Below are 18,530 nucleotides of genomic sequence, written 5' to 3'. Positions count from 1 at the left end.
TTTCTCCCTACTAGATGGAAGGCTCTGCAAAGATAATGACATTATTTTCTTTAAGTATAAATACATACTCAGAACTTAAAGACATTTCTGGAACATGGTGATTCTAAAAAGTTGTTAGTGCTGTGAATAAGAACCCTCAATGTTGTCTTTGTGCACCTCTCTCCTATATCAGGCCTGGAAAGAAAGATTATGTCTTCTTTTGGGGCCTCTCTGCTGTATTTTTATCCTTTCCCAATCAGAGGCATTTTTACCCATACTGAATAAATTCCATTTTGATGACTTACTTTGAAAAGAAAAAAATATTGAGCATGTTAGTTTCCAAAGAAAAGATTCCCTTCTTCAGGATATAAACTTACTATTACATTACAATTCCATATCTGTAGTCATATGGCTCCCCAAATGTCTGAACCCATACTCAAAATCACTTCCTGATCAACTTCAATAGATGTCTAATGGCTTCTTCCAACTCTACTTATTAGTAACAAAAATTATCCCTTGAAGCAAACCAAAAAGGCAAATAAGCATGCTCAAATCTCTTGACAACTTCTGATTCTACTTCTTTTGGGCAGAGAGGTACCAGGGATTAGAACTCAAGGGCACTCAATCACTGAGGCACATCCTCATCCCTTTTTTGTATTTTATTTCAAGACAGGGTCTCACTGAGTTGCTTAACACCTCTCCATTGCTGAGGCTGTCTTTGAACTTGTAATCCTCCTACCTCAGCCTCCCAAGCCACTGGCGTTACAGGCATGTGCCACCCTGCCCAACTGATCCTACTTCTAAATTCTCTTTCTTTCTTCTGATATAAAGAACCCAGATTATCTTAGTCACAATAAACTACTTTCCATCTCTGTCTCACACTATTTAGTGGGTTCTTTTGTCATCTCATAAATTGTCATTTTTTGATACATATTGAATTTTTTCATTCTTTAACAAATGTTAACTTAATTGGAATTATTACCTGTGAACTGAAAGTTTCTGAAGATAAAATAGTGAAAAATTAATCCTAGTATTTTTCTACACTGAGTTCAAATTCAGGGGATAGATTAGAGCTTATTAAATAGGAAGTAGGCTGACACAGACATACAAACAAATACAGTTAGATATATTTTAATACATATAAAAGAAAATACCTAAACACAATATTTTTTTTAATTTACTGGAGTCAGCCATTTAGAACTAACCTTATAAAATTTCTCCTCCTAATGTTGTCTTCAGACACTTGCTCATGGAATTCCCATTCTGACACCAACTATTGAATCCATTCTCCACATCCCATTCCTGGGATAAGAAAATATTTTACAGCTTTCCTGAGACATGTAGCTCCAAATTCCAACCCTAGACACTCATTGTACTGGTTATTTTCTTCCACAGGATTTGGGCATTTGGATGGAGGAGGTGGACTCTGCTCTGGGCGAGTGGAAGTGAATTCTGGAGGAGGATGGATTCCAGTATCTTATGGGAATTTCACATTACCCACTGCCCAGGTCATCTGTGCAGAGCTGGGGTGTGGCAAGGCAGCATCTTTTCTCTTGGACCTGCCCCTCAGAGAGGCCAGTGAACAGGTCTGGACTGAAGAGTTCCAATGTAAGGGATGGGAGCCTGAGCTCTGGTTCTGCCCCAGAGTGCCCTGTCCTGCAGGCAGCTGCCAACACAGAGGGGCTGTGCAAGTTGTCTGCTCAGGTGAGACCCACAGCAGGACTTTAACCTTTTTGCACACTCTGTTGTGGTAACAAATGTGAGGTGTTACTGAAATCCTGTCTTCTCCTGCCAGAGTATGCAGAAGTCAGGATCATGAAAAATGGCAGCTCTCAGTGTGAGGGCCAAGTGGAGATGAAGACCTCTGGAGGCTGGAGAACACTCTGTGCCTCCCACTGGAATATGGCCAATGCCAATGTTGCTTGCCGTCAGCTGGGCTGTGGGGTTGCCATCTCCACCCCAGAGGGAGAGTACTTTATGGAAGGAAGAGATGAGATCTGGAGAGACCGATTCCACTGCTCAGGGTCTGAGTCCTTCCTGTGGAATTGCCCTGTGACTGCCCTGGGCATTCCTGCCTGTGCCCATGGAAACACAGCCTCTGTGGTCTGCTCAGGTAAGAGAGGTCAGGGCTGGCTGGTACTCAGGATGCTCCTTGAGTGAAATGTCTCTGAGAGCAGACAGCATGGAGAGAAGATTAGAAAAATGAGAGACTCCTTGGTAAAAAATGGTTCTTCTCAATAATCATTCATCTTTCAGGCCCTGTCAAAGGTTATTCAGAGAAATTTTTTATTAACCAAGGTTTATTATTACCTATATAGCTTAAGCATACAGAAAAACAGGGTAAGATAAGGAACATCCAAATACCTTCTTCAAAGTATCCTCAAATTTAATCTTTTGCTACCATATTTGCTTCAGACTTTTTTATTATATATTTTATTTGTTCTTATTACCTATACATGATAGTAACTATACATCATAGTATAATATATTTTGATATGTTATACATATATGGAGTTTAAATTCTCATTCTTCTGGTTGTACATGATGTATAGTTACACCAGTCATGTAATCATTTACGCACATAGGATATTAGTGTATGATTCATTCTACTATCATTTTTATCCCTTCACCATCTCCCCTCTCTTCATTCCCCTCTGTCTAATCCAAAGTACATCTATTCTACCCTAGCCCCCTACCCATTATTGTGAATTAGCATCTGCATATCATAGAAACCATTTGGTCTTTGGTGTTTGGGGATTGGATTATTTCACTTACATGATAGTCTCCATTTCAATCCATTTACTGGCAAAAGCCATAATCTCATTCTTCTTTAGGGCTAAGTAATATTCCAATGTGTATATATAACATATTTTAATTATCCATTCATCTGTTGAAGGGTACCTAGGTTGGTTCCATAGCTTAGCTATTGTAAATTGAGCTGCTACATTGATGTTCCACACAATTATAGCATGCTGGTTTAAGTCCTTTGAGTATATGCCCAGAAACGGGATAACAGTCAAATAGTGGTTCCATTCCAAGTTTTCTGAGGCATCTCCATACCACTTTCCATAATGGTTGCACCAATTTGCAGTCCCACCACAATGTATGAGTATACCTTTTTCCCCACATCCTCACAAACATTTATTGCTACTTGTATTGTTGATAATTGCCATTCCACCTGGAGTGAGAGGAAATCTTAGTGTAGTTTTAATTTACATTTCTCAAACTACTAGAAATGTTAAATACTTTTTCATATATTTGTTGACCAATCATATTTCTTCTTCTGTGAAGTGCTTGTTAGTTCCTTTGCCCATTTACTAATTGGGTTATTTGTTGTTGTTTTTTTTGTTGTTGTTGTTTGTGGTGTTGAGTTTTTTTGAGTTATTTATATATCCTGGAGATTACAGCTCCATCTGAGGTGCAGGTGGCAAAGATTTTCTCCCATTCTGAAGGCTCTATCTTCACATTCTTGATTGTTTCCTTTGCTGTGAAGAAGCTTTTTAGTTTGATTTTGTCTCATTTGTTGATTCTTGATTTCACTTCTTGCACTTTATGAGTCTTCTTAAGGAAGTCAGCTCCTAAGCCAACATGACATAGATTTGGGCCTACTTTTTATTCTATTAGGTACAGGGTCTCTGGTCTAATGCCTAAGTCTTTGATTCACTTTGAGTTGAGTTTTATGCAGGGTGAGAAAAGGGGGTTCCATTTCATTTTGCTGCATTTGGATTTCCAGTTTTCCCAGCATCATTTGTTGAAGAGGCTATCTTTTCTCCAATGTATGTTTTGGGCACATTTGTCTAATATGAGATAACTGTATTTATGTGGGTTTGTCTCTGTGTCTTCTGTTGTGTACAATTGGTCTTCATGTCAGTTTTGTTGCCAATACTCTGCCGTTTCTTGTTACTATTGCTCAGTAATATAATTTAAGATCTGGTATTGTGATGCCCTCTGCTAAGGATTGCTTTGGTTATTCTGGGTATCTTATTTTTCCAAATGAATTTTGTGATTGCTTTTTCTAATTCTATGAGAATAGCATTGGAATTTTAATAGTAATAGCATTAAATCTGTACTGCACTATTGAGAGAGTACAGCCATTTTGACAATGTTAATTCTGCTTTCCAAGGACATGGGAGATCTTTCCATATTCTAAGGTCTTCTTTAATTTATTTTGTTAGTATTATGTGGGTTTCATTGTAAAGGACTTTCACCTCTTTTGATAGATTAATTCCCAAATATTTTAATTTTTTTAGTCTGTTGTCAATGGGGTAGATTTCCTATTTCTTTCAGTGGTTTCATCATTGATTTATAAGAATGTGTTTAAATTATGGGTATTAATTTTATAACTTGCTACTTATTAGTTCTAAAAGTTTTCTGGTGGAATTCTGGGGTCTTCTAAATATAGGATCATGTAGTCAGCAAATAGAGATAGTTTGAGTTCTTCTTTTCCTATTTGTATCCCTTCAAGTTCTTTCTTCTAATTGCTCCAGTTATAATTTCAAGTAGAACAGAGGCTGGGATTGTGGCTCAGTGGTAGAGTGCTCACCTAGCAACAGGCGCAACCCAGGTTCGATTCTCAGCACCATATAAAAATAAAGGCATTGTGTTGTGTCCATCTACAAAAAAAAGATTCTCTCTCTCTCTCTCTCTCTCTCTCTCTCTCTCTCTCTCTCTCTCAAAATAAAAAAAGTTTCAAGTAGAACAGAACTGGTGAACGAGGGCTTCCATGACTTGTTCCAGTTTTTCAAGGGAATACTTTCAGTTTTTCTGCATTTTTATGATGTTGGCCTTAGATTTAACATACATAGCTTTTACAATGTTGAGGTATGTTCCTATTATCCCTAGTTTTTTAGGGGTTTGAACATGAAAGCATGCTGTATTTTGTCAAATGCTTTTTCTGTTTCTATTGAGATGATCATATAATTCTTGTCTTTAAGTCTGTTTTTGTGATGAATTACATTTATTGCATAAACTTGCACCCCTGGGATGAACCCCATTTGACCATCATTCACTATCTTTTTAATGTTTTTGTTTGAAATTGGCCAGAATTTTATTGAGAATTTTTGCATCTATATTCATCAGGGATAATGGTCTGAAGTTTTCTTTTCTTTTGTGTCTTCGTCTGATTTTGGTATCAGGGTGATAGTAGCACCATAGAATGAATTTGGAAGGTTCCCTCCTTTTGTATTTTATGTAATAATTTGAGGAGTATTGGTGTTAATTCTTCTTTGAAAGTCTTGTAGAACTGAGCTGAGAATCCATCTGGTCCTTGGCTTTTCTTAGTTGGTAGGCTTTTGATGGCATCTTCTATTTCTTTTGGGGGAGGTTACAGGAGATTTAACTCAGGGACCACTGAGCCATATCCCCGACCCAATTTTGTATTTTATTTAGAGATAGGGTCTCACTGAGTTGCCTAGATGTTGCTGAGGCTGGATTTGAACTCATGATCCTCCATCCTCAGCCTCCTGAGCTTCTGGGATTACAGGTGTGTCCCATAGCGCCTGGCATCTCTTCTATTGTTATTGCTTAAAATTCATCTGTTCAAATTGTGTAAGTCCTTATTTAGCTTGGGTAGATTATATGTCTCTAAAAATTTGTTGATGTCGTCAAGATTTTCTATTTTATTGGTATGTAAATTTTCAAAATAGTTTCTGATTATTGTTTGTATTTCAGTAGTGTCTACTGTGATATTTCCTTTTCATCCAAATATTAGTAATTTGAGTTTTCTCTCTTTGTCTTAGTTGGAGCAGCTAAGGACATCAATTTTATTGATTTTTTTCAAAGAACCAACTTTTGTTTTGTTGTTTCTTTTGTTTCAATCTCTTTAATTTCAGCTCTAATTTTAATTTTTTCTATCTTCTACTATGTTGGCCTTGATTTGTTCTTCTTTTTCTAAGCTTTGAGATTTAATGTGAGGTTATTTATTTGTTTACTTTCTATTCTTTTAGTGAATGAGATCAATGCAATGAACATTCCTCTTAGCACTGCCTTTGTAGTGTCTCAGAGATTTTGATATGTTGTAGCACTATTTTCATTTACCCCTAAGTATTTTTTTGTTCCATCCCTGATTTCTTCTGCTACCCATTTGTCATTCAATAGTGTATTAATTAGTCTCCAGGTATTAGAGTAGCTTCTATTTTTTTTATTTTATTACTTATTTCTAATTTAATTCCTTTATGATCTGATAGAATACGAGGCATTATCTCTATATTTTTGTATTTGCTAAGAGTTGCACTGTGGTCTGAGATAGAGTCTATTTTACAGAAGGATTCATGTGCTGCTGAAAAGAAAGTGTATTCAGTCCTCGATGGATAAATAGTCTATATATGTACCTTAAGTCTAAATTATAAAATGTATTCAGAAGTTCTATAGTTTCTTTTTATAGTTTTTGTTTGATAGATCTATCCAGTATTAACAGACATGTGTTAAAGTCACCCAGTATTATTGTGGTGTGGTCTATTTGATTCTTGAAATTGAGAATGGTTTGCTTGATTATTTAGATGCTCCATAGTTTGGGGGGCTAAGAGCCACAGCCAAGTAATATGATGCATGGCATTTTTGGTTGAAAGATGACGCCAGCAAGCCATTGAGATGATATGATTATGTTAAGATCTACATTCATATGGATATTGGACTCCTGCTGTCCACCTCGGCCTGCTACGGGACTCCTGGAGAGTTCCCATTGGTTGGGGAAGTGCGGTAGGAAGGAATTCCGGAGGAGGGACTTCCTGTGGGGGTCCGGGAGAACACCGCGTGGGTCGGTCAGCAATCTTCCCGGGAGCATACGGGGCATTGGCAGCAGTTTCAAAAATAAAGTTTGTTCCTGCTTGAGTGGCTCGTAATTTTGTGCCCAGCCAGACTGCGGCATTGGGGCATAAATATTTATGATTGGTATGTCTTGCTGATGTATCATTTCCTTAAGCAGTATGAAATTGCCTTCTTTGTCACTTATGATTAACTTTGGCTTGAAGTCCACTTTATCTAATATGAGGATAAAAACCCCTGCTTGTTTAGATGATCTAAGAGAGTGATATTTTTTCCCCATTCTTTAACCTCTGTCTGTGAATGTCTTTGCCTATGAGGTGTACCCTATCTAAAGTTTCTTCATTCCTCCCATGCTCCTCTCCCACATCCCCATTATGGATCAGAATATTTTGGAGTCTTTTTTAATCCAATCTGGCAGTCTATATCTTTCTGTCAATGTGTCTAGGCTATTTACCCTCAAAGTTTTTATTGAGACATGATTTATATTACCAGTCATTTTGGTTTATTTCTTTTTTAATTTATGTATTTATTCTTTTTTTTAAAGAGAGAGAGAGAATTTTATTTATTTATTTATTTTAGTTTTTCAGTGGACACAACATCTTTGTTTGTATGTGATACTGAGGATTGAACCTGGTCTGCACGCACGCCAGGCGAGCGCACTACCGCTTGAGCCACATCCCCAGCCCCAATTTATGTATTTATTCTAATTTGTTATACATGACAGCAGAATACATTTCAATTTATAGTACACATATAGATCACAATTTTTCATGTCTCTTTTGTATACAAAATAGAGTCACATCATTTATGTCTTCATACATATACTTAAGGTAATGATGTCCATATCATTCCACCATTTTTCTTATCCCCATGCTCCCTCCATTTCTGTGCTTACCCTTTGCCCTGTTTAAAGTTCGTCCATTTCTCCCATACTCCCCCATCCCCATTATGAACCAGAATTCTCATATGAAAGAAAACATTGGTCATTGGGTTTTGGGGGGATTGACTTACTTCGTTTAGCATAATATTCTTCAACTCCATCCACTTGCCTGCAAATACCATGATTTTATTCTCTTTTAATGCTGAGTAGTATTTCATTATGTATATATACCACATTTTCTTTATGTATTTATTTACTGAAGGGCATCTAGGGTGGCTCCACAATTCAGCTATTATGAATTGTGCTGCTATAAACATTGATGTGGCTGTGTCACTACAATATGCTGTTTTAAAGTCCTTTGGGTATAAACCAAGGAGTGGGATAGTTGGGTCAAATGGTGGTTCCATTCCAAGTTTTTCAAGGACTCTCCATAGTGTTTTCCAGAGTGGTTGCACCAAGTTGCAGTCCCACCAGCAATGTATTAATGTGCCTTTTTCCCCACATCCTCACCAACACAAATTGTTATTTATATTCTTAATAGCTGCTTTAGCTATTCTGAGTCTTTTATTTTTCCAGATAAATTTCATAATTGCTTTTTCTATTTGTATAAAGAATATCATTGGGAATTTTATTGGAATTACATTAAATCTGTTGTTACTATGGTTATTTTGACAATATTAATTCTACCTATCTAAGAACAAAGGAGGTTTTTCCATTTTTTAAGGTCTTCTTTAATTTCTTTCTTTAGCATTCTGTAGTTTTCATTGTAGAGGTATTTCACCTCTTTCATTAAGTTGATTCTCAATTTTTTTGAGGCTATTGTAAGTGGGGTAGTTTTCCTAGTTTCTCTTTTAGAGGATTTGTCATTGATGTACAGAAATGCCTTTGATTTATGGGCCTTGATTTTATACTGTGCTACTTTGCTAAATTCATTTATTAGTTCTAGAAGTTTTCTGGTGGAATTTTTTGGATCATCTAGGTACAGAATCATATCATTGGCAAATACTAGTAGTTTGAGTTCTTCTTTTCCTATCCATATCTCTTTAATTTCTTTCATCTAATTGCTCTGGCAAGAGTTTCAAGACTTATGTTAAATAGAAGTGGTGAAAGAGAGCATCCCTGTCTTGTTTTCGTTTTTAGAGGGGATGCTTTCAATTTTTCTCAATTTAGATTGATGCTAGCCTAGGCCTTAGCATAGATAGCTTTTAAAATGCTGAAATATGTTCCTGTTATCCCTAGTTTCTCTAGTGTTTTGAGCGTTAGGGGTGCTGAATTTTATCAAATGCTTTTTCTGCATCTATTGAGATGATCATATGATTCTTATCTTTAAGTCTATTGATGTGATAGATTACATTTATTGATTTCCATTTATTGAACCAACCTTGCATCCCTTGGATAAATCCCACTTGATCATGGTGCTCTATCTTCTTGATATGTTTTTGTATTTGATTTGCCAGAATTTTATTGAGAATTTTTGCATCTATGTTCATTAGAGATATTGGTCTGAATTTTTCTTTCTTTGATGTGTCTTTGTCTGGTTTTGGAATCAGGATGATATTGGTCTCATAGAATGAGTTTGGAAGTATTCCCTCTTTTTCTATTTCATAAAATAATTTGAGGAGTATCGGCATTAGTTCTTCTTTGAAGGTCTTGTAGAACTCAACTGTGTATCCATCTGGTTTTGGGCTTTTCGTGATTGGTGTGGTTCTGATGGCATCTTCTATTTCATTTCTTGAAATTGTATATACTTGTGTATATACAACTTGCATATATGGTCTCTTATATCCTGATTAAGTTTGGGAAAATCATATGACTCTAAAAATTTGTCAATGCCTTCAATATTTTTTATTTTATTGGAAATTTTCAAAATAATTTCTAATTATCTTCTGTAGTGTTTGTCATGATATTTCCTTTTTTCTTTTTTAATATTTTTTTTAGTAGTTGAACACAATACCTTTATTTTATTTACTTATTTTTGTGTGGTGCTGAGGATCAAACACAGGGTCTCACATGTGTGAGGTGAGTGCTCTACCACTGAGACACAATCTCAGCCCCCATGATATTTTCTTTTTCATCACAAATATTAGTAATTTGAGTTTCCACTCTCCTTATATTCATTAACATGGCTAAGATTTTATCAATTTTATTTACTTTTCCAAACAACCAACTTTTTGCTTTGTCAAATTTTTGAATTGTTTGTTTTGTTTCAATGTCATTGATTTCAGCTCTGATTTTAATTATTTCCTGTCTTCTACTGCTTTTGGTGTTGATTTGTTCTTCTTTTTCTAGGCTTTGAGATGTAATGTTATATCATTTTTTATTGACTTTTTCTTCTTTGAAGGAATGAATTCCATGCAATGAACTTTCCTCTTAGTACTACCTTCATAGTGTCCCAGAGATTTCAATATGTTGTATCAGTGCTCTCATTTACCTCTAAGAATTTTTTAATCTCCTCTTTGATGTCTTTTGCAACCCATTGTTCATTCAATAGCATATTATTTAGTCTCCAGGTGTTGAAGTAGCTTCTATTTTTATTTTATCATTTATTTCTTATTTAATTCCCTTATGATCTGACAGAATGCATGGTAGTATCTCTATTTTATTTTTGTATTTGCTGAGTGTTGCTTTATGGCATAATATATGGTCTATTTACAGAAGGATCCATGTGCTGCTGAGAAGAAAGTGTATTTGCTCATTGATGGATGAAATATTCTATATATGTCTGTTAAGTCTAAGTTATTGAATGTATTATTGAGTTTGATAGTTTCTTTGTTCAGCTATTGTTTGGAAGATCTATCCAGTCTTGAAAGAAGTGTGTTAAAATCACCCAGAATTATTGTGTTCTGGTTTATTTAACTCTTGAACTTGAGAAGAGTTTGTTTAATGAACATAGATGCTCCATTTTGGGGGGCATATATATATTTATAATTGTTATGTCTGTTGATGTATGTTTCCCTTAAGCAGTATGAAATGTCCTCTTTGTCCCTTTTGATTAACTTTGGCTTGACATCTACTTGACATCTACTTGATGTCTACATTTATTTGATATGAGGATGGAAACCCCTGCTTCTTTCTGCAGACCATGTAAATGGTATGTTTTTGTCCAACCTTTTATCTTCAGTCTGTGAATGTCTTTTCCTATAAGATGAGTCTCTTGAATGCAGCATATTGTTGGGTCTTTCTTTTTTTAATCCAGTCTGCCAGTCTATGTCTTTTGATTGGTGAGATTAGGTCATTAACATTTAGGGATATTATTGAGATTTGATTTGTTTTCCTGGTCATTTTTGTTTATTTTTGGTATTTAACTTGACTTGATTTCTCCTTTGATTGGTATTATGTTTATCGTAACACCTCCTTTTGTAGATTTTCATTGTTGTCATTGCCTCCTCATGGAATATTTTCCCAAGAATGTTCTGTAGTGCAGGCTTTCTAGTTGTAAATTCTTTTAACTTTTGTTTATCATGGAAGATTTTCATTTCATCATCAAATATAAAGCTTAATTTTCTGAATATAAGATTTTTGGTTGGTATCTGTTTTTTTCCAGAGCATGGCATGTGTTGTTCCATCATCTTCTAACTTTCAGGGTCTAGGTGGAAAAATCTACAGATATCCTAGTTGGTTTCCCCCTATATGTAATCTTATTCCTTTCTCTTGTGACTTTTAAAATTCTCTCCTTATTCTTTATTCTAAGTATTTCTCCTTATTCTGTGTGCCTTGGTGTGGATCTGTTGTGATTTCATACATTTGGTATCCTGTAAGCCTCTTTTATTTGATTTTCCAATTTATTCTTCATGTTTGGAAAATTTTCTGATATTATTTCATTGAAAAGATTGTTCATTCATTTGGTTTGGAAATCTATGCCTTCCACTATCACGATAATTCTTAAATTTGATCTTTTTATGTTATCCCGTTATTCTTGAATGTTCTGCTCAGGGTTTCTTACTATCTTCACTGTGTGGTCAACTTTATTTTCAAGATTATATATTTTGTCTTCATTGCCTGAGGTTCTGTATTCCAAGTGATCTAACCTTTTGGTGGTGCTTTATGTTGAGTTTTTAATTTGGTTTATTGTTTCTTTCATTTCAAGGATTTCTGTTTGTTGTTTTTTTTCAAAACTGCTATCTCCTTATTGAGGTAATCTTTTGCTTCCTGTATTTGCTTATGCAGCTCTTTATCAAAATGATCTTTTGCTGCCTGTATTTGCTGTTCTATATCACAGAAAATTTTAACTATGTATATCCTGAATTCATTCTCTGTCATTTATTCTCTTGTGCTGGCCATGGATTCTAAAAATGTAGTACCTTGGTTTATTTGGGGCACTTTCTTCCCTTGTTTTTTTTCATGTTGTTTGTGTGTCTCCCCTTCTAGCACTGTGGATCCAGGCATTACAATTTTTACCCTATAGGCTTATAGTGTCCCTGGAGTATTCCAATACCTCTCCTTTAAGGGGGAGAACAATATTAACAGATCCCAATATAAACAATATACAACCTTAAACCAAATAGCTGCTATTAAGATGTTTTCAGTTTTGTCACAATATACAGAAATAGTGGGTTCAATTATTATCTACAATATAAAGTGTAGGTTTACAAAAAGGGTCTACAGTGTCTGATGCTGGGCAAAGAACTAGGTGTGAGGAGTAGGATAAGATGTTGAGAGGGTAGGAGATGATGATATAGAGTTATTATATCTTAGAAAGCATGAAGGAGGAATCTAAAGAAATTGGTTAGTAACAGAAGAGAGAGAAAGTGATTTGGGGGAGACAAGTACATGACAAGACTAAATAGAGTACATAAAACAAGCAAACAGAAATATTAAGAAAAATTTAAAAATGTAAAAATAGGACATATTAGACTATGCAACACAATTGTAATATACTATTCAGACATCCCAGTCCTCAGTAGCCTAATTCATGAAAAGTACTTGGTTCCACAAATGTTAGAGGTGTGAGGGCAGAAGAAGAGAGAGGAAGAGGGGGAAAAAATTCTCAAAGGAAGATAGATACAAGGATTGTTTTTGTTGGAGAGCAGTATCTTTCCTGCTTCCCTTCTCATCCAATAAGTAGAATTGTCTTTTGTTTGGTATCTCCACCTTCAGGATGGTGAAGGTTATTAAGGTAGGAGGGCTGGTCTTGTGGCTTGAGCTCCTAGATGTGGGGTATAGCAATTGATGGTCACCAATGGGAGGCTGCATTCAAAGGATGTCCTTGGAGGCTTGCTCATGTGATGTGGGTGCCTGGACTTATCTTATTATAACTACTGTAAACCTCACAATTCCTGGTCTCTAAGTTAATCTCTAACTTCTATCTCACTCACCCCCACCCTTTCTACTTCCCAATCAGGAACATTTCTCTGCAGGTCTTGTAGGCTGGGCTCTAGGGGCTGTGCACCTGTCACAGAGAACTGTTTTGTATTGCACAGTTCAAAACCAGGTTTTGTGAGCTAGGGTCCAGCTGCATAGCCACAAGCACTGTGCCAGGTTAGAAGCTGCTGGGGAGTTGAGGGATTGGGGGACTAAAGATACCTTGATATTGATTCTAAGTCCCAGCCACTGTTCCAAGCTGAGGGTTGTCCCAACTAAAGATAGTCATGAAGATGTCCCAAGATTGAGGCAGCTGCTTTCGGTGATAGGATGTCGGATGCAGTGGGGCCGGGTGGTAGCAGTGGGTGGGGTGTTTGGAGATGCAGCTCTGTGGCATGCATGTGTTGTGGCTGATGGCTGTTCCCAGGTGCAGGCTTCCACATGTAGTGGACTATGGCAATAGTTGCAGTATCCCAAGATGGAGGCAACTGGGGGAGACCCGTGTTGGTAGTTGGGGTCTACCAGGAGTGGCAGCTGGAGTTTCTGCACATGGTCAGTGGCCGGGTGTCCTGCTTGGGAGTGGCAGCCAGGAGTTCTGCATGGGTGCTGATGACAGTGCTCCTGCTTGGGCACCCAGAGGTCATGTGTGGGCAAGTGTCAAGAGGTTTTATACTGATGCTGAGGCCTGGAGACCTATGTGGGAGCAGCTGTTATGTTAATCACTTGCAGAGAGACAGCATTACCACCACTTGAATCCCAGGTCATGGAGTGACACAGAATGCAACCTCCTTCTAGCACGCCATCTTGTATCTCTATTTCAGGTTTTTAATTTGAATTCGTTTATCATTTTATTGACCATTCCTTTAGTGTGGTGACTCCCTTTGTTGGTTTTCACTTTTATTTTTTATTTCTTCTTCAAGGAATATTTTGTTGACAATGGTCTGTAATGCAGGATTTATAGTTGTGAATTTTTTTAACTTGTTTTAAACCATAGAAGGTTTTTATTTCATCTTAAAATCTGAAGCTTAATTTTGCTTGTATATTATTATTGGCTGACATCCATTTTCTTTCAGAGCTTGGCATATAATATTCCAAGACTTCCTGTATTTGAGGGTCTGGGTTGAGAAATCAGCTGAGATCCAAATTGGTTTCCCTCTAAATGTAACCTGACATTTTTCTCTACCAGCCTTTAAAATTCTATCCTTATTCTGTCTGTTAGACATTTTCAATATAATGTGCCTTGGTGTGGGTCTGTTGTAATTCTGTATGTTTGGGGTCCTGTAATCCTCCTGTATTTGATTTTCCATTTCATTCTTTCAATTTGGGAAGCTTTCTGGTATTATTAAATTTCAAAGATTCTGCATGCCTTTATATCTCTGTGTCTTCATCTATCCCAATAAATCTTAAATTTGGACTTTTCCTGTTATTCCACGTTTCTTAGAAGTTTTGTTCATGGTCTCTTTACATCCTTTCTCCATGATCAACTTTATTTTCATGATTATATGTTTTGTATTTATTGCATGAAACTGTCTTCCAAGTGGTCTCATCTGTTGGTCATGTTTTCCATTGGATTTTTAATTTAGTTTATTGATCCCTTCATTTTGAGATTTTCTGCTTGATTTATTTTCAGAATCAATCTCTTTATTGAAGTGATCTTTCACCTCCTGAGTTTCTTGTCTGTTTTTACTCCTTACATCATCCTTTGCCTCACAGATCAGTTTAACTATGTACATTCTAAACTCCTTCCCTGATATTTCTTTCACTGTGGTGTCAATGTATTCAATATAATATTAGAGCATCTTTATTTGTTTTGGGTTCTTTGTTCCCCTAATTTTTTATGTTGTTTATATGTCTACCCATCCAGCAGTGTGTATCTGAAGCAGTACAGTTTACACCATGTAGACTTCTAGTGTCCCTGAAGGTTTTCAATACCTTACCATTAAAGGGGAGACAAGTAATAACAGCAACCAATGCAAATAATATACAACTTTAAACCAAATAACTCCTACTAAGACATCTACAGTTTTTTCACAATAAACAGAAATATGTTCAGCTATTGCCTACATTTAAAATGATTTCAAATGGTAAGTAAAGAAAGAACAGAAGTTGTGTAGGATGTGATGATTATAAGGATGGAGGAGAGATGATGGAAGTAATAAATTAAAGGAAGAGTGAAAGAGGGAATAATGGAGGTTGGCTGTTAGGAGAAAAGAGAGAAAGATAATCAGAGAAAACAGATAAATGAGAGAATATATATATATATATATATATATATATATATATATATATATATAGTAAAAATTTTTTTAAAAAAATTGAAAAAGAAAAAATGAAAGAAATCAAGACAAAACTAAAATGTACTAATCAGACATCCTAGTCCTCTATAAACAAATGGATGAGAAATAATTAGTTTCAAAAATGGTAGAAATGTAAGAGAAAAAAAGAAAAAGAAAAAAAATCTTGATAAAAGGTTGAACAATTGTTTCCATTGGAGTTCAAAATATTCTCAGCTTCCCTTCTAAGCAATTAGGAGGAGTTGTCTGGAATATGATGCTTGCCTCAGGTGAGGTTGCTAGGGTGAGAAAGTTAATTCTGGAACACCTGAAGGTGGAACACCTGAAGGTGGGGTTTAGGCTTAAGTATGCTCCAGTATCTTTGCTGAATGCCAATTGGTCTGGAGATTTTAAATCACCACACCTCCAGTGCCAAGTAATTCCCAGTGGTGTGCACATCCCTCCAGTCACTGGGACCTCCTCTCCTGCATAGAAGCCTGCACCCCAGAAATCTCCTTTGGGTTCCACTCATATGATATAGGAGCCAGTTCTTAGCCCCCCCATTTTACCTGCAGACCCCATGATTCCTGGCTTCTGATTCCATTTTCAAACAATCTCTCCCATCCCTGCACTATCAAATTCTCAGTCTTCCAGTCCTGCATTCTTGCTAGATTGGAGGAGGAAGCCTGATGGGTTTCCACAACTAGTATTCCCCAATATAAACATCTCTCCATTCTTGAGTTTCTCCTGGTTACTTAGCCATGCTCTCTGTCATGCAGCATGGGTTTGCCTGGCTTGTTTTTTAAGCCAGACTCAGTCTTCCAGAATTCAGCTCCCTCAGCTGCCAGTCCCTGCACTGAAGCTGCAAAATAGTTTCTTCTGCTGTCATCCACATGCCACTTCTGAGAGAGAAAATGCAGTTTCTTTCCTGTATAAGGTTATTGTTCAGAGTCCCTGACTATTTAGTTGGGCAGAATGTTGATCTCTAAACATTCTGTACCCTGACATGCCTGAGTCCTCCTGATAATGGAGGTTCATTTAATTCCCTTATGGCTTTACTTCATTGTGGCAGTACATGCTGATTCGTGCCTCCAGCCAATACCATGGCTGGAGAGCTGGGTATTTCTTCTTTATTTTATTATATTTGATCTCCTGAGTCCCTGATCTATTTTGAGTGTCCAGTATTAAATTCCAGTAAAGCTTCCCCTAATAAAAAATTACAGTAAAGCCTCCCTCAATAAAGATTTCATTCGCCCACCTTGCTGAAAATCTGCCTGTCTGCTTTCTTGATTTCATGCCATGGAGTGGCCAGGGAAGCAACCTCTCTATTCTGCCATCATCCTAGTATCCTCTCAGAGGAATATTTTTAAGTAAGCATTATTATTTATTGAAATTTATAGAGAACAATGTATATCAATGAATGCTGGCTCCATTCTGTACTTCAACTGGATCATCAAAGAATATTGGCAGCTCCCAGAAATGGTGTGCACATCCCTCCAGTCACTATGACCTCCTCTCCTGAAAGAATACCACTCTAACTTCTGCCGCCAAAATAAATTCTTGTCAGGTATTGACCTTATATAAAATCATGCAGTACGTTCTCTTTTTGTGTCTATTTGGACACAACATAATTCTTAAAATTAACCCATGATGTTATTTGTATCTGAGTTTCATTTAATTTTGCTGATGTAGAGTTTTTTGCCAAATGACCACATGACAATGTATTGATTCTTTCAACTCACGTGGAGATTTGACACTTCATAAATTCCCAAATAATGATCCTACAAACTACCATGATGATATCTTTTGGTGCACATATGTTTGTACTAGGTTTTTAACCCTTGTTCTTTTACTTTAACTCTCCTAACATGGTATTCTTTCAGGGGTAAAATACTCATTCTTAATAAAGCACAACTTACAAACTGTTCCTGTAAAAATATTCTTGTCCTTTTAAAATAGAACTTTTCTACAATATAATCAGAAAAAAATAATCTACAAAAACATCTTATACATGTTTAATTACTTTTCTTTTACATATATATGCAATCTTTCTGGGATTGGTATTGTATTATGCTGTGTGTTGTTTGAAAAATAGTTATTAACATTATTCCTCTGGACATCCAGTTAATACAGAATGTTTACCGAAAAGGTCATAGTACATTAGCCATTACTGCTTGGAAATAAACAGCATGCAGATATTTCTTAATCTTGTTCTACACTCTGTTCTGTTCCATTACGTCATTTTCTAACCTTGCAGCTATGCTTACCTGCTTAATTATTATAAGGTTATATTGTGTCTGAGTAATTTTCCCTAAAGATTAAAGTAACTGCTCTTATTGTGTTGTTTTTCTTGCCTAATGTGTTGATCATACTTGGTCTTATGCACTTCACATAAATTTTAGAAACATTTTGATATATTTAACACAAAAAATATGATGACATTTAGATTGATATTGGCTTTGGCCTACACATGAATGTGTAAATAATTGACTTAAAAGATATATCTCTAATATCTCTCAGAGATTTATACATAACTTTTACTAGGTGTACTCCTAGGTATTTTATGTTTTTAATGCTGTTAGTGTTTCTCTTAGGAAATGTCCTAGGAATGAATTCCCTTTGTTTTCTATTTTATTTTTTATTTTCTCTTTTTAGATATACATGACAGTTGAGTATATTTGGACATATTTATACAAATATGGAGTATATCTTATTCTAATTGGGGTCCTAGTATTGTGGTTAGAGATGATGTGGAGGCTCATTATGAGGTATTCTTATATGTACATAAGAAAATTGTGTCCAACTCATTCCACTGTCTTTCTTATTCCTAGTACATTTGGGGTTTTTATGAGCTGGTTTTTCTTATTTCTTTCATTCATTTTTTTTCTTTTTCTTTTTTTTTACAATTTGAGAATTCTGAAAAAGCTAGGATAGTATAAAAGTTCCAGGTAACCCTGACCCAGATTCCACAATGCTACTATTTTCCCATATTCTCCCCTCCTTCTGCCACATGTGTCCTGATACATTCATTTATCCATGAATATATAAAATCTTTCTGAATGACTAGTTAAGAGTAGATGGATAATATGATGTTCCCCTTTACTCCTAAAATACATTCAAGAATTTCTTACATGACCACAGTATAGTAGCTAAATACCATAGACTTATTATAATAATATTGTGTAGTGCATTAGCCTTGATCATATTTTTATAATTTTTTCTAAATATGATATTCACAGCAAAAAGGATACAGTAATGTGCTGCATTTAAGTTCTCATATTTATATAATCTTTTTATTATGAAACTCTTAGAATTTTTCTTTGCTTTTTATAACA

The 18,530-nt window shown here is 35.8% G+C and overlaps 1 protein-coding gene across 1 annotated transcript in view; it reads left to right on the top strand.

The window, feature by feature from the left end:
• The window catches only part of LOC114104931 (uncharacterized), a 343,694-nt gene that overhangs the window by 150,005 nt on the left and 175,159 nt on the right, over positions 1–18,530 (top strand). The window contains exons 24-25 of the mRNA XM_071610374.1: positions 1,375–1,683; positions 1,775–2,092. Coding sequence (XP_071466475.1) covers positions 1,375–1,683; positions 1,775–2,092 — 627 coding nt within the window. The remainder of the gene's footprint in view (positions 1–1,374; positions 1,684–1,774; positions 2,093–18,530) is intronic.

This window comes from Marmota flaviventris, chromosome 3, assembly GCF_047511675.1.
Source record: "Marmota flaviventris isolate mMarFla1 chromosome 3, mMarFla1.hap1, whole genome shotgun sequence".
NCBI lineage: Eukaryota > Metazoa > Chordata > Mammalia > Rodentia > Sciuridae > Marmota > Marmota flaviventris.
Note: the sequence above shows the minus strand (reverse complement) of the source record. Positions and strands in the feature narration are given on the sequence as shown.